General features: G+C 36.3%; 1 protein-coding gene across 2 annotated transcripts; it reads right to left on the reverse strand.

Moving 5' to 3' along the window:
- Positions 1-1,143: 1,143 nt before the first annotated feature.
- On the reverse strand, positions 1,144-8,111 carry RB195_008988 (uncharacterized protein; the record flags this gene model as incomplete). 2 transcript variants are annotated; one of them, XM_064195771.1, is made up of 8 exons in its annotated part: positions 1,144-1,267; positions 1,345-1,442; positions 2,862-2,974; positions 3,058-3,163; positions 3,235-3,342; positions 6,546-6,658; positions 6,734-6,849; positions 8,032-8,111. In XM_064195771.1, 8 exons carry the CDS (start codon positions 8,109-8,111, stop codon positions 1,144-1,146), a joined length of 858 nt encoding a protein of 285 aa, XP_064046915.1. The 2 variants fall into 2 exon arrangements, with proteins under 2 accessions (XP_064046915.1, XP_064046916.1); XM_064195770.1 differs by lacking the exons at positions 6,734-6,849; positions 8,032-8,111 and having other exon boundaries at positions 6,546-6,644.
- Between the last annotated feature and the right edge of the window lie 9,704 nt (positions 8,112-17,815).

The following is a 17,815-nucleotide window of genomic DNA, read 5'->3' on the forward strand; positions in this document are numbered from 1 at the left end:
TAGCAGGACGAATGGATTGTTTCTGTGCAAGCTCTCACAGAAGATCGAGAAGGTTGGGCAGAGCTGCGTTCAAGGACGACACACCTCGGCGAAGATTTGGGTAATCGCCCCAGGTGACGACATCAGCCCGCCGATTAGGTAAAGTAATTCAAGTGAAGTGTACCAGTTAGAATTGAAGTGATGTGTTATTGTTGCCTGGAACTCCTAAAGGAGAAGTCCTAAAAGGAATTCATAAATATTAGTAGTTCTTCCTTGTTCTTCTAACCGTACAAGCGATCCTATAAGATGAGTTACAATTGCGATTTAGCAGCGAAAATTCCATACTACATTTCAAGCCGCTGTTACCATGCAGAAAATAGAACTCAACTGAAATTTTTTCCCCTGCCTTTGAATAGACGCTAGGACCTTCAGTTTATGTCGCTTAACCGTCACCTCCACATTTCGAGGCTAATCTCTCAGACGAGACCATATCGCTCCAGTGCTGAGAATCGTTTGTGTTTGAATTTCTGACATTTCATAGTAGCGGTTACCTTCCACCAGACTATTTCCAAATCATCTAAAGATCTATTTTTTTTATGGAACTGCAAAAGAATAGCTGCGTATTGTAAAGAGAAAGAAATCTTATGTGTACCAAATATTTTGTAAGTCCTCAAATCAACGTCTCTCCACATATATCTGTTACAAAATCACTCTCATGTTCTCTGTTGTTAATTCTTGTTGTCCTTCTCAAAAATTTTCCGGCTTACCTTTCAACCCATAAGATTTCTTAAATTTTCCGAATGTTCCTTAATGTCAGAAAGCATGCCAAACTAGTCCCTATCGGACATTTTTGATATTTTTTTTATTTTTGCTCGATATTTTTATCAAATAAACTAATAACTTATTACTAGGAGGTTGTATCACAATAAATACCCAAGAAATAGAACTCGAAGTGCATCGGTTAGGAAGAAAAAAACTATGGACATACGAACAAAACAAATATACAGACAATATCTCTACAAATAGACTTCATTCAAAACCAAGAGCCTCCGAAATTTAATCATCTAGCTTACTATTTTTCAAAATATCTCACTAAGCGATACTGTATTTTCGACTGTAACAGCGACAACGGCAGAATTAAGCCGAGCGCTCTATATGTACTAATTATTCTGCTTTCTTTTTGTCTGACTTAGCAATGTATGCCTTGTAGAAGAAATGTAAGAAAAGTATAGCGAATGTAACATAAATAACGAAAGCGAGGTAGAGGTTCACCATCGATTGTTGACATCTAAAAAATTATAAAAATCAAATGTATGCACTTGTAGTGGTTATTTAATGTTTTAAAATATATTCTTTCAAACTTACGGTAATGTAGTTTCTGTTTTGATTCGATACACCACATAAGTGACAAGAACTCCAGCCAACATTTGTGCTGTTTGTATTGTGGTAACGCACATAGAGATCTAAACAAATTATTTTATTGAATTAAATTAAATAATAATTAATAATTAAATTATTTTCTTCTCTTCTCGTTTCTTTCTATTTCCATTTGCTCTATGAAACAAAAAAGAAACTCAGAATGATTATTATATATTTTATAGGATAACAAATGTATCCAGAAACTTCCGAAACTTTTCTCTGCATTAAAAGAGTGTCTTACAAGCAGCCACACCACTATTCTGACGTGGCGAAAGAATTCACAGGAAAATCCATGGTTAGGGTTGTAGATTGCTTGATCAGGGGTGATTGATCGTGATCATCTGTTCCTAATCGGCGCAAGAAACTAGTACGAAGGCGACGCTTTTTCTTAAAAGACGATTTCAGTTGCAACGCGCCATCCTCGTGCACGCGACGCATCCGCGTGCGAGCGGTCGAAAATTAAAGTGGCGTCCTCTCCAGTCTTTTCAAGTAAAACCAACAAATGTGGGACAGAACGTGCGCAAATAGGGGTGTTCTAACGTTCTTCGTAGGAACCAAAGTGGTTCCCACGTTGTTTTTTTTTACGATAATCAGGGAGAGATGAGCAAATCCGTCTCTGATCCCGCAATCTACAACCCAATATCTAGCTTTTCTCACGGATTCCCCCACCACGTCTGATTCGTGGTACGGAAATCTGCCTTCAAATGCTGTGAGAAAAATGTTGCTGATTTCATTGATATGACTTTCACTTTCATCAAATTATAAATTTCATCTATTTCATTATTATTTTCATCGAATTTATAAATTTTTCGCGAATAATTTAAAGTGTAAAAATTTTGGAGATATTACTGATGACAGTGGGATTATCTCCAAACTATCTAAACAGAAATTTCAAATTTGAGATATAGGTTTAGAAATCACCAAGACACCAAGAAATCCAACAAATAGAGGTCCTACTGTATGTTTACAGACCTTCTTTATCTTATTCTAGATCTTCTTTAAGATCTTTTTTGAATTTATCTAATGCATTCAAATTCCACTAAAACAATGACAGTGATCTGAAGTAAGGATTTTACAGTTGTTAACAGGTGATTATAATTAGACTTTCTCTAATGTGGTGCGTCCTGTGGAAAAAAGAAAAATCACCTCAGAATACTTTTTCCCAAAAACCTCAACGTAAATATTAGAGACGCTGAAGTATGTATAGGCCGTGCAATTCGGTTAAAAATATCGCTTATCAGTATATTTTTTCCCGTTGATTAAAGAAGAAGACCTTTTTGCTCCATTGTATGAAGTTATTGAAAAAACCTATTTTTACCGATGATTAAAGAAAAAAAACTTTTTTGGTTTATTGCATCAAGTTATTGAAAAAAAAAACAACTTTTTCCACTGATTTTTCTTCAGGAAAACAAAAAAAAAATCGTCCGCAAAACCACAATGCAGAATAACAGATTAGAACTTACCCATCTTGGTGGTCGTATACCGTATGCTACAACAGCATAATACGTATACATAACTGAATGAGCGAAGCAGTTCATCTCGATGTACATTCTTCCGGGTGCCGCATGTCCAGCACCTTAAAAAACGCTAGGAAATTTTCCAGAACATCTTCCGGCTAGAAATCTTAGAGAACAACATTGGAGAAAAGGTGATTGTTACCTGAATGTACAGTATAGATGAGTACTGCGGCGTGATGATAGTAGTGAAGAAAAATGAGTGGTTTTTTTCTCAGCACAATAAACATTGTGTCGCCAAGCTCGACAATCTATAAACAAAGCAAAAGCTGTAATTGTTCAATCATAAAAATATTATTTAGTATTCATACAAGTTTGTTACCTTTGAAATAGCGAAAAGAAAACTCCAGAATGCGGCAACGTCATTCGGATGACATGTGTAGCATAGAGATTTGTACCAACCATGATTGTATAGAGATTGGAAGAAATCCTTCAAAAAACCCGTATAATTTGTCAATAAACTCTTATCTTCTAGAGAATCTGTAACCCTTACAAAGCTAGCATTTGAAATAGTTTTGGTGTAAGCGAATTCTCCTACTGGAAGAGCTTTTTTTGCCTATTTTTGCCTTGTTTAGGTGGATCTACAGGAGCATTAAAGGAAACAATTGCAAGAAAGGTATAATTTTTAAGTTTATCTAATCCACTGCAATTAATCACCTGCAAGTCACGGTAAGTGAAGGTTAGAAATACTTGTAATAAATGCCATCAAAAAGATGCAAAAAATCTGTACTGAGAAATGGTGAAACTTGTTCTCTTCGTCTTTTTACATAATTCACTCACTTCCTTGGAGTCTCTTCTCTCTGAAATCCCTGAAAGCACAATATAACCCATCCCTAACGCTGCGAACTGCACATGCTCTTGTTTTATGGGTCATACTTCTATCCAACATATTAGATCTTCCTCATGTGTGCACTGGACGGGTGTAGCGCTGTCGGTAAGAAGTCCGCTGTGGACGCACCATCGATTGTTCGAAACTGCTCTAGTGCCAACTAAGCCTTTCACACCTCCGGGGCACCGATAAAATGGTACCAGACTTGTCTGGGAGAATAAGAGCACTGACTTGATCATCGGCTGGCCCCCGCAAATCACTGCATAGGCCAACACGCGTTTCAGAACCTCAACGGTTACGAATTGCCATAAATCTCAAAGTATTTTAAATCGAAGTCGAATGAGGAAGAGAACCCAAAGGGACTGATCAATTACAAGCATTTTATCCAAAAACCTTTATTCTCTTCATTTTCTAATCCTCTAAATAGTCCTGAATGCTGGACTAACGTGAACACACCTAGAAGATCGTACTATGTGTGAAAATCTCCAACTCAATACATTATCAGCATCGCTCCAATAGACTCAATGACACTCAACATGTAGTAGAGTCAACAGGAAATGAAGCACGGTGCAGTTGCGTAAATGGTTGCTGTGCGGTGGAGCGCTGCGGTTAGGATTGAAGGACTCCTGCTACCACCATCCATTGCTGCAGTTCGCAATGGTTACACCTCGATTCCAACCGCTGACTCCGCTTCGAACGCAGCCGCTTACGCAACTGTACCGTTCTTCATGTCGTTTTGACCATACTTAGCTAGAGGGTGCGGCGTACAATGCCATTTATACTAGAGAGAGTTAGGAGACTTGACCAACTTGCTTGTCAACGTACATTGAAATGCTAGAAGCTAAGTTTTACGACACCAGTTGAATGGCGACACAAACGAAAAAACAGAAAGGAAACAGAAATGTGGTGCAAACACCATTCCATGGCAAAAAATGAAGACATTTGCTAGACAGATACGTTTTATTTGTGTCATAGACCTACCTAGTAGGGGAAAAATCAGGGATCATCGATTACTGCTGACTTTTTGACGCTTTTAGTGAGGATTGCCTAGCATTTGTCGCGAGCGCATTTCCTCAAAGGCAGCGTATCACGAAACAGACGATGTGAAGATCTCTGCGGGCAACTATAGAGTTCGGGGAGTAGATTACGACTATGACCATGGCCGCTGTACAATCCCCCCTCCTTCCTCCTCCTAATCGTCCTGAAAAACAGCGTGGGAAACGCCGCTCATCCCTACAAAGCACGTTAGGACGCGCCACCCTTGCACATGCTTCCCGTCCACCAGCGAGCGCTCGATGAGGTCTTCTCAACAACCTGTTCGTGTAAAACCAATGATTAGGCCGCTGGGGGGACCGCGACTGAGAAAGAGGGATCTTCATCCCGAACTCTATGTTTTCGCACGGAGAACCAACATCGTCAGGTCTGCGATACACTCTCTTTAACTACTCATATATGGTTGGTCAGTTTGTTTCCATTATTGGAGGACTCTAGAATTAAAGTTCTGTGTTTGGAACGAACTCAAGAAAAATATAAAAGCGAGAGAGAAAGAGGTCGATGGGATACGCATAGTATCAGATCGTCTCGAACCACTCTTGGGCCTTTGATAACTGGAAAGAAGTTGGAAAGTCGGCCACAATGGAAAAAAAAAATTCTTCCCACAAGTATAACATCTCTAACAAAAAAAATCCAGTAAACTGAGTTCGTAAAACGATGTCTTTCATTACACCAAGATATCGTTGTCTGTAGAGTACTGAAAACTATCATACTCATCAATAGGCTAATATTTTCTGGCACTTAAATAAGTTTTCCAATATTTTTTTCTCGAGGAGCGAGAACAATATCTGCATGAAGAGCAACTTTTAACTGATTGATCTTAAGTTATTCGAAGAATGAAAGCTGTACGTATGCTTATTTAAAAGTGGTTGAAAAATGTCAAAAATGAATATGTGGATTTTTTCCTGCGTTCGATAACTCCTTTCATTTTTTTGGTACTCTTGAAGTTGAACACCTCTGCCATAGTTGAAACACATTCGAAACAACTCAAAAAGTAAGGAAAAGTAGGAAAAGTACGAATAAAAGCGATCACGTTGTCAAATAAGTCTCCTCCAATGTTTCTAATAAACTGTATTCCATATTTATATTTATTTATTATTATTTATATTATATATTTATTTATTTTATATTTATATATTTGTTTCATATTTCATATTTCTTCAGGAATTTCGGGGAGTGCGCTCTTTTGATTTTCACCGCACTCATTGCTCGGACACATTGCTTTGCTGCTTATATGCTAAAATGACACAAGAGTAACAAGAATCATTTCGACCAGAAACATCTTCGTCACACTCTCCTCTAGCACATTTCTGGCTTAGAATCAACCCGAGGGCAAAAACAAGTTGTGGATCTGGATATCCTTTAAATGTCGATGGGGCAAAATAAGTACATAATGCTTACGTTCTATTATTTTTTTCTTTATTAGTGTGGAAAAAGGATAAAGTCTCCGATGTGGATCAATCCTTTTCGAATCCCCCTTTCGGCTCGCTCCAATTCAGGATCGTAAAGGTTTATGAAAGTGTCTATGCACTTTACAGTGGCTTATGGGGTGCCAGTCAATATTTCAAGTCAATATCTTCATCTTCTCAGGCAGATCTGGTATTGATTCATCGACTTTGGATAAAAAGCTTGGTTGGTCTCCGGAGGTGTTGAACCTTCGACAGAACAGACGTTTTAGGCATCTTCTCTCCCTGCGCTATACCTTCCTCTTGAAGTGAGACGCGTGAAAGAAAAAATAGGAGTTCACTCACCTCTGAAAACCTCAGAAGCGCGAGATTGCTAAATATTGCTAAACCAGCATTCCAAAGGAACAAAGTTCTCTTCAATGACATCGGTTTACGATTCTCCATTAATCGTTGGACGGCTTAATTCCAAATGTGCATCGTTAACTTAATTATAAAGGAAAAAAAATCATATTAAAAAAAGTTGCTGAACTCACCTTTGATAGTAACAAAATAGAGAACAGAGATAGTAATGCTGTGATACCAATAACGTTGGAAAATATCAACTGTCCAGAATCGTGGATCGTCGATTTTTTCAAAAGGTAGGGCAAACCTAGATTTGGATTTGAGGGATCATTGTCTGGTTGAAAAGAAAACTAACCACCTAGAGGTTTTCTACGATAGTGGATAAATACAAAGGAAATCGAAAATGTAGATAGTCCGAACGTAAGACTCCGTATCAGTGGAGAAAATAGGGATTTGCAAAAAAATTGAACTTACTGAAATACTAACAAATGTATAATTCGAATGCGAGTGTATGCAAACGACAACAGAAAACAGAATTTCGAGTGTTTTTTACTATTGTTTTTTTAGTATTGTAATATTTTTATCCAGAAAAGTAATGTTGGACCTGACTAAAGTCTTGAAGTTATCTAACGTTCTAACATTTCTCTAGACTTTAAAATTATTTATAAGCTTTCATTCTATTATTATTTATTAGCTTTCATTCATTTCATTCTTCGAAGTAATTTTAAGAATTTAATCAGACAAAAAAGAAGTTCTTTCTTTTTTGTCTGATTAAATTCTTAAAATTACTTCGAATTATTACGTTCTTACATTTTTTACACTTCAAAATTATCTATGAGCTTCCATTGAATCAGCTCTCCTTTTTTTGCCACCCACTCAATTCGCTGATATCCTGGAAGAATAACCCTCTTAATTGGTCCCTCGGCTCATTTTTGATTTCACTGCTCGTCAATCGTTTTGCTCTTAACATGAATACTGAGCAAACAACAACAACAAACGCATAGACTTAGCTTGTTTTCGGTTTTCAAGCAACGATTTGTTACCCAAAAGACAACCAGTTGCCCCCGGGCAACTCTTGTGGAGAATGTGTGCGAAGGGCGAATTGTTTTAGATCGTATAGTTAGTTATAGCAAGAGTAATTGATTTTACTTGGTCAGTAACAGTTAATTACTAATTAATGGGCCATAATTAATGAAATTATAAACAAAACAGTACGTCTGATTCTTAATGTGGCTTACATCTGAGACGGACTGAATAACAGGTAACAAAGGAGAGTACTTTACCTTTTTGAATTCCAAAAAATTCCCGGTAAAATCAAAATTTTTTTATTATAACAAAAATTAAAATCATCTTACTAATCGAGTGGAAAGATAGGAATCAGACTCTCAATAGAATAATCTCTTCTTTTTGAAGTAAAAATCTAGTAATTTTCGTTGGGAAACTTTTAAGATTATAGAAACAAGAACGTAGATAAAAATGTCTAACTCACTTATATCGATAGTTATCCTGGTGCCTTGTAGAGTTCCCATTATATACGTCGAAGGTGTTAAGCTCTCTTATAAAATCCATAATTAAGTAGGATTAGTTCTTCAGATTTACCCAATGTTAGTGGAACAGATCTGGATTAAGTTGAATTAGTTTTTCTCGAACCTAAAAGAAACAAATGGCAGAGATCTAAGGATAAATGCGGTTGAATAAGACAGTAACACGTAAGGAATAAGGAGAAGAAGCGGAATAAACGGTAGATCATGCTAAAGGCTTCTGACTCATACATGTGAATGCATGCGTAAGGATACGTATATGTTCGCTAACAGCGCAAAATGTCTATCCCGACGGAACCGGCTTGAAACGATGCAGACTCGGGTCAACACGTTCTGGTTTACCACGATTTTCGAAATCTTATTAGGATTCGATGAGATTAATTGTTGGCTAGGTGGAGGAAAAATCGCGGCAATAAAAACCAATTCACCATATAATGAATCTTAATTGCTCCTTGGAGGACTCGGTACAAGTTTTTAGGATCTCACTTGAGAATTTCTAGATAAGGATTCGAAATTTTCAAGCAGGGAGATCTACAATAAAGTTAAAGTTTTTTTCGACACATGGACTCATCCTTTGAAAAAAAAGGATCAAAATTACAAAGAAGAATTTCTGTATAATAAAAAAATTCTTTTTTTTACATCAAAAGTGTTTTGAAGATATCTTTCGAACCCCGCTAGAAATATCAAAAGTCAAAATCAAAAGTAATAAATTATCAAAAGTAATCAAAAGTCTTTGGAATCTACTTAAATTTTTTCTCGAACCCACACTAGTTTTTGTATTTTTGAAGGAAATTAGCCGGAAATCAACTTGAAAATGTCAGGATGCAAAGTCTCGGCAGGCCCAGGAATGTCACAAGCGATCAGTCAAAAGCACAAAGGAATTACAGACACAGCATGTGTAAGGGGGATTTCCTCAGAAAAAAAAAACCTCAGAGGTAAACTGGAAACTTCCAGAATTTTTCTGCGGAATTCAAAAAGTTGACTGGAAATTTTCAGATTTTTCCTAGGAAAATTCTTCAAAGAACACTGTAGTTGATTGCCAGATTTCTATACAAAAATATCAGAATTCTTCGTACTCTTAGAACACTAAAGAAGTAAATCCTGAAAAAAAAAACTTAATGGCATCTGAAAAAGCATGCTAGACCAATACACTAGTGTATACTATACATAACATTGAACCGATGTGGAACGAACAAAAAAATCGGGTCAATCCTCATAACCAACATTTAATGAAAAGAGGGAGAATCGAGGTCAAACTTTTATGTTCTTTGTTAAACTAAGTAGAAAATATGCGTAGCCGACGCGTTAAAAATTTTGTTATTTTTCTTTCTTTTTTTTTTTAAATTTCTGTCCTTTAATCACTAATAATCTGTTACTGGCAGCTAGTGATCTTTGGTTTATTTCAGTGCGATGTATTCAAAGTGATGAGCTCGCACCTAAAAAAATTCTTTTCTGAAAAATTGAGGAAGGTATGGAGCTATGCATTTCGTATTATTTTCAAATGTAGAGAAACTGCCATCAAGGCTGCTTTTTCAAATTTCATAGGTATTTTTCTTGAACCGTTATAATAAAAATAAATATGATAAATATAATATAATAAATAAATGTAAAATTATTAGTAGATCATCACGTGTAATTCTAGACTAGTGCAAATCAAACAATGACAATGCTTGGAATAGCTTTTGTGTAGACATTTCCATGAGAAAATCCCATCACGAACCAGATTCGTTGGTTCTGGCGTGTTCCTAACTGGGGAAAAAGTTGTGCGTTAAGCATTCAATCGATATTCTATCAAGAATTCCATTTTCGTGGTAAAAAAAAAGAAGATGGAACGGAAAGGAAACCAAGTTGAAGGTGAAGGTTCGACGCTGCGGACGTTTATGTCATCGTTGGATTGACGTGAAAAAGAAGACGTGCATATTTTTAAGCTCTAGTTTGCAATTTTACATTTTATTTATATAAAATATGACATGAAAAAAACAGTGATCAAACATAAATTGAACTCACACAACAGACAAACAACAGACATCACAAATGTCTAAATGATAGCATTTTTTTCAAATCTATTATATTTCGTGATGGTTTGCCAGAAAACTAGAACGCTCAGCGTTTTTTTTTGAGACACAATGAAAATGTGCGCAGCAGAAACAGAAACAGGTTCAAGAAACATTCATGAACGATGCGAAATTCAACCCGCCGTCCTTTGAGAAGAAATCCAGCGATTCCACAAAGATCGTTCCTCTACATTCTGGATCAACGCTTTGTTAATGAAATAAAAGTTCATCATAAACACGAGAATCGTGTTCTCCGAAAAACTTCAGAAGAAATTATCCGCGAACTTTTTAGTACTTCTGGACAGTACGTTATATTTTTACAGCAAAGTTGGAGTCAGAAAATCTACTAATTAGTGATTTGAAATGTTACATAAACATTAAATAAAAGATAAAGGATAAAGTATCTGGCTTGAATCAATCCGTTTCAGATGCGCCACCACGTTCACTTCAATTCAGAATCGTTTGAGGTTTATGAACGTGTAACTGGCCTATACAGTGACCTACCCTTTAATAGGACGGGTGTAGTGTAGCGATTACAGGTTCCGTTACCTGCACGATCGATCGCAGGTTCGAATCCGCCCTAGTGCTCACCAAGCCTTTCATCGACATCCGGGGTCGATAAATTGGTACCAGACTTGTCTGGGAGGATAAAAACACTGACTTGACCCGTCGGCTAGGCATCGCAAGTCATTGTATAGGCCAGTTACACGTTCGTAAACCTCAAGCGATTCTGAATTCAAGTGAACGTGGGGGGGAGCGGGTCCCAAGCGGATTGATTGACGTCAGAAACTTTATCTTTTATAAACATTAAATATAGCAGAAAGTCAGGCTGAGAAGGTACTCGATCAGGAATGCAATTATGGCATATCTTTTTTTGCGCTCTAAAAGGATGTAAAGGCTCTTTCCACTTCTCCACTGGTAACCAGTAAACTTTTATCGAATAAATATTAGCAGTAGAATAGACAAGAAAACTTTGAAATAAATAAAAGTAATAATATCATTATAATATACGGTCTTTAGAACGACCTAAATCAGCCATCGCATCCCTATATATCTCTACACTTAATATTTTTTTAGATTGAGATTCCCCTCCATCGCGAGTAATTTCCTAACTGTTTCCCACATCTAAATCCATTCTCCATGGATGACGATATTTGTTTGAATACGCACTCATTGACGTAGAAAAAAATCGACATTTTTTTTGATTTGTAGTGAAATGACGTCGTTTCGAGTATAATAGGTTCAACGTTGAATGACGTGATAGCTCCAATTTTGGGAAAGTTGTTTTAATCTATCACCTCTGCAAATTACAACAAATTCTACGTCATTTATCTGCGTAGTCATTTTTGATCTTTTTCAGTAAAAAATTGAGACAGCAAAATTCAAATAACAAGCTGAAGGAATGCCGAAAGTGTGACAAAAATTACTGACTAATGCAGGATGGGAATTTTTCTGGAACGAGCCTGCTACTCTGAAGAACAAGTCACATCAAGCATGTAGTTATGGTGGACAAGTCAAAACTATATAGAATAATATGAAGCGCTTTTAATTTTTTTGAATTTTTTGAAATTAATTTTTTAGCTAATTAAATCATCGAATTTTCTTCTTTAACGGACATTTTCAATGCTTTATTTTAATTTTTATTTTTTTTTGAATGAATTGCTTTCTTTTCCTTTTCTAATAATTTTTATTTGCTTTTTTTTCTTTTTGCTGGGAAATTTAAAACACTTTGAATGGTATATGTTATTGTTCTCATCAATGACTTACAGCTAACATAGGGGAAATTAGTGAAGCCTGGCATTCTGGGACGCACACACTCAACGTAAGTTCTGAAGCGCATTAATAGCGTATTCAGATATCTAAGTGAATAAGATATTTGGCATTATCCGATCCGCTAGGGATTGCACGTGGGCGTTCGACTTCAGCTCAGAATCGTTTGAGACTTATGTCCGGTTCATACAATGATTTGTGTGAGCCAGATGACAAAAGTAAACCAGAGTTTTATCCTCCAACACGAGTCTGATATCACGGGGGAATAAAAGACTTGGTTGAATCTAGCACGGTTTTGATCTCTTATTCTGATCGATCGCGCAAATACAGCGGAGCCACTTACCGACGATGCTATTCATTTTTATGCTGGATATGTGAAGTGAAAGTACATACGCGCAAAAATCCAATATATGCGTGCTATACTGTACCGTATATTGTATTTATTTTTTATCTCTACGGTAAATTGAGGCAGATATGTTTTGAATTTTGGGTAGTAATTCACAGAGTCAGAGAGTTAATAGGAAAAAAAATAGATAAAAATATAGAATTTTCCAGCGACAAATTTTTTTTATGTTGGGGAATATTCTCGGACGATCGACGTTATGTACAAACGCCAATAATGACAATAAATAGACACTTTTAAAAATAAATAAATAAGAGTATAAAATAAATAAATAGGCAGATTTAAATAGACAATTGTTATTTCAAACCCTACACCCTGTTCCCTATTTTTCGACATCGACAAATGCACCGCTCATTCCTTCCATGTCGTTCAATCACCACATCTAAAAGCGGCATCGGAGCGACTCCCTTAGGAATGAGGGAAAAAAAGCTTCAGTCCGATGCCGCGCACTATGAATGTGGTGCTATGGATGCGAGCAACGTTCGATTTCGATGCGCTTATGTTGATTGGCAGATTTTATTGTCAAAAGAAGAGAGCTGTTAAACAAATACAACTAAAAATATTTCTCATGAAATTTTTACTGCTTTCTATGTACATCACCACCTTAAACATAAAATATGTTAGGTTTTTTTTCCTGACATGTCGAGAAGAGTCGTTTGTTCGGAAAAAAGAAAGTGACAAATTGTTGTATTCAGCTAGCAGCAAGATAATAACGTGTGATTCCAGAGAACCACTGAAAATTTGAAGGAGAAATGTCTCTTTTTTCTTCGGAAGAGCTCCATATGTTCAAAAATGAAGTTTGTTTTCGAGAAAAAATGGCGAAGAAGCGTCGAAAACCTATGCCAATGCTTCGTCAAAGATTTTTTGGCACATTGTTTCAGGCTTTTGAAAAAAAGGAACACAAAGGAAGACTTTTGTTTGAAAGAAAACTTTTTCACCTTCAAAACAGTTGATTATTGATTTTTTGGGTTTTTCTTATTGTCATATGGAAAGAAATTCTAAAATAGAGGCGGAAAATAAAGTCCAATCAAAAATCCTCCATATTCAAACACTATGTACCATTTGACCTTACAGTACGAAAGTCTGTGTGTTAACTCTCGCCTATCTATTAGGTCCTTGGACTTCATGGATACGACAGTGACCGGACTGCAAGTCACAGCTACGTATAGAGAACTTCGTATGGAGGCACAACTACCTACAAAGTAATTTTAGTATAAGTTTTGTGATAGTGTGACTGATGTTTCGGCTTTTTTTTAACATTCTTAGGTATTTATACTTTTTTTTAGTATAAGCGCTTAAAAATCGTTACGTGGTGGTTTTCAAAAAAATCCATGTGCACTAAAAGGAAGGATTCACTTATATGCTGAACCAATGTTGAACTATTACTGTTGTTATTATATTAATTATTGTCCTCTATTTTATTTCGCGATGAAAAAATAGTTCTACCGCTTAAATTTGGAGATACAGACTTGAATAGAGTTAGTGTTGTGCAATAGGAACGAGTCACCACTATGTCCTCGGGATTAATGTCTCGACACGAACCAAGGTCAACTAAATACATGATTTTTTTCTATCTTCGTAGTGTCTACACTGGTCCGAGACGATAAAGAGATTGGGGTCGTCTGGATATGTCTCTCTCTATATCTAGACAAAGAAAATTTCGAATTTTTCTCGCTTGCTGCTTAAGAATTCCAAGAACTGGCATTTAAAAGAGAGGAATCTATTGCTAATTTGTGGATAAAGACTGTTTTCTCCTGAAAAAAAAACGCTGTGAAGGTCCTTTCATCCCCTGTAAATACTCACACTGACAGCTGTTAGATATCTCAACGATTTAAAGACGATTTCGTAAAAAAGTGAATTTTTCCGGGAAAAAAATGTGCCGCTAAAACATGCGTCAATTCTAGACCGATATGGCATCGCTGAGAATTCCTGTTCGTTTAAGAACACTCGGAAATCAAGACTGATTTGGCGGTGTGCTTTCTTTTTAAGTAAAAATTATTAAAAATTATATTTTTTTGAGAATTTCTGCGCTAAAAAGTTGACACACGAGAAAAAAAACATGCTACAAAGCAAGAAAATTAATCCTACACTTATTATAATTCAAATCCCTAGTAGAAATCCGAAATTCTTTAAACTGCGAGGAATTTTTTTTTGAATATTTTCAGGAGATCGTCTAGCACATAATCTTAGTCTCTAAAAAGTGGAGAAAGGAATCACGATTGCAAGAAAATGAGGAATTTTTTGAAGCTTGTTTTGGGGTTAACTTTTCTGAGGATTGGTCACATTCCTGAGTATCCAATGGAAGCTAAAATCCCAAAATTTTGTCCTTGAGTCCGTCTTGTGCACAATTCAATCCGTCCAAAGACTAACTCTACTACTTCTTAACTTTAGACAGCGCACTACTACATTCTCATCAGAAGTACTACTGGTCAATACCGCAAATCCTTCAATTTTCGCTAAGGATAAGTCGATAAGTTTTTTTTTGTAGAATTTTATGTATAGGAAGAAAGAATTTCCATCTATGGTCCCACTAAACGAAAATTGAAGATACTCGGGTTCGATACTCTGGAAATGCTTCTTTTTGAGAAAGATATAGCTCATTTTTCCAGGCAATATTACTGGTAGTGCTTGTGAATGGAGGTGCTCATAAATGGCCAGAAAATTTTAATATCAGGATCATAAAATGTAAAAAAGTGTTTAGCGTCAATCAATCCGTTTGGGACCTGCGCCCCACGTTCACTTCAGTTCACAATCGTTTGAGCTTACGAAGTTGTACCTATACAAAAACTTGCGGTGGCTAGCCGATGAGTCAAGTCAGTGTTTTTATCCTCCCAGGCAAGTCTGCTACCAATTTACCGACTCCGGAGGTATGAAGAACTTGGTGAGCAGTAAGGCGTATTCGGATCTCCGATCGATCGTGCAGGAAGCAGAACCTCTAACCGCTACACTACACCTGTCCCTATCATGGAACATAAATATGCAATTATTCCGGCTATAATACATTAGGAACAAATATGACGCACTGTTTCGATTAGAATTGGTTTATGGAAAGTTTATAGTTCGAATAAGTAGATCACTGCCGGTAGCGAACTTGCCTTAGTCGCCACTAGAGGAGCTGATCTCAGCTGTAGTGCAGCGGACAAAATTTATCATCCAATTATTTTGAGCCGACCTATCTCTTTGTTGGTCTTGGTCTTGGAATAGAGAGAAATAAATGAAATCTAGTCATGCAAATAGTTTGTGTAAACAAACTGTGAACAAGTGGAATAATCGAATTTAGAATTGAAAAAGAATTCGTTTCCACTCCAATCCTTCTTCACGTTCCACTTTACTTGTGAGTCTGGAAGGGTTTTTTTTACGATGGCAATGATTGGACCAGTTATTTCTTCTAGACCAAGACCTGGACAGCAAAATCTTATGTGCAATGGTTTCATTGAGCCGCAGTTAGGTCATAACAAATTGGTCCGGCCAGCATTAGCATGCAGAATTGTCGGATTGGCCCAATGGGACCTTTGAAGAAGTCTGCAGCCCTACTTGAGGTAGCGAGGATCCCGGAACGATGTTGTTAAGCACTTACACAAAGGCACCATAACAAAGGTCAACTTGATAAGGCAATGAACTTCACTATGGACCATTGGCTTGGTTCTTACGTACAAAAAATATCAAGTGTTCCTGAAAAAATGAGATTTGTTGGTCTTCCACTCTTTATCTGAGGACGGGCACATGTTTCTAGAATTATAAGTAGGAAGCGCTGCCGTAGCCGGAATCTTACAACTTTTTTGTTTTTTTTTTTCTAATTTTTTTACTGTCCTTCTACTTCTACTGTTTCAGTTGAAGGATTTGTGTTTTATTTTCACAGAAGAAGTTCAAAAACAGATTTGTTTATGAACAAAAAACCAATTTTTCTTGTAATACACAAAATTTGATTTGTTTTCTTTTTTCGACCTTTCTTTTCAGGAAAGTAATTTCAAATTTTGAAATACGAAGGAGCTCCGTAGTTTGAAAATGCTCAGGACGTCAAAAGAGCTACATATGTTGACTTTCTAGAGGTTTCATTCGTAGATGCGGTTAAGATTTTCTATTTAGGGAAAAAAGTATGGAAGGAAGAATGAAGAACCGAGCAGAACCTGAGCAGCCATCTATGAGTGTCATCTATGAAATCAAATCACTTTTATACTGGTTCTTTTCCCCGTCGCCGATCTTTTCAATGTCATCTTGGAACGATGAAGAACTCAACTAATACCGGTACCAGTTGCAATAACAAGATTTTTGTTTCTTACAAATTTCATTGCAGGATACTACGGGACGTGGTGTAAGCGCAACTTTTGTAACAGTCTCTATTTTTCATTTTAAATTTGCTATAATATTCTTCCTACAAAGCTGGATTCCTACATAGCTTCCCCGCGGACTTAGTCGTTTCACTGGAAAATGGCGCTTCTTTATGAAGCGAACTTTTTCTAAACCTATAAATAGTGAATTGTTGTTATTTATTACTGAACAGCTCTGACATAAAGAATACATGACGTTTAATGGGTTCTCCCTTCTATCTTATGCTCTCCTCTTTTCCCGGAAAACAATAATATCCTGAGAACATTCCGGAAAACCTCTCGGAATAAATTCCCCTGGTAGATTGAGTGGTATTTCAATCAAATTTGCATCTAAGCCCTCACTGATTGCCTTTTACAGATTCCAGACCAAATGAGCATGAAACTTTGGATTTTCGATTCCATTCGATGGCGGTAGATTCTTGAAAGAAGGTTGGAAAAATAATATCCCCGGTAGATTGGGTGGTTGAAAAAAGTCGGGGAAATAAAACCTGTGGAAAAAGAAAAAAGATAATTTGTGAAATAGTATGAAAATAAAAATAACGAGAATAACGTGAAGAATTTCCAGAAATATTCTCAAGTTCCCTTTTCAGCTAATGCCTGCATATTTCTGATCGATCATCAGCAAATGATTCTGGTGGCAAAGCAAACCTTAAGTGCAATGTCCCTACAGGAGGAAAAAACACCGTGTTATGCCGTCGTATTCAATTTCGAGACATGAGTTATTGTGGAGGAGAATGTTCTTAGAAATTCTCCCGGACACTTTGTAACATCAGTAGACGTGGGAAAATACCTCAATGCATTGGTTTCTGTTTAACTTACTCATTTATAATATGTTTAGTTTTATTTACTTACTTATACTTTTTATTTAGTCTACTGTTACAGTGGTGAAGTTGAAATTAGAGACGAATGAATGAGGTGCAGAGTACAATAAGGGAGACCTGTTGTTGTCTTTGCGAGACCTTTGAATATCGAAAAAAACAAAATAAATAAATGTGTTGTAAATATGAACAAGTGTGATATAAATTATTTAAATATGATCACTAATATGATAATATGATAATATAATATAATATAATTATATAAATATAAATAAATTGAATATAAATATAAAAATTATATAAATTGAATATAAATTAAATATAAATAGTTACTTCAAATGTTTACGAGCTCATTCATG

The sequence above is a fragment of the Necator americanus genome, chromosome III (genome assembly GCF_031761385.1).
Source record: "Necator americanus strain Aroian chromosome III, whole genome shotgun sequence".
NCBI lineage: Eukaryota > Metazoa > Nematoda > Chromadorea > Rhabditida > Ancylostomatidae > Necator > Necator americanus.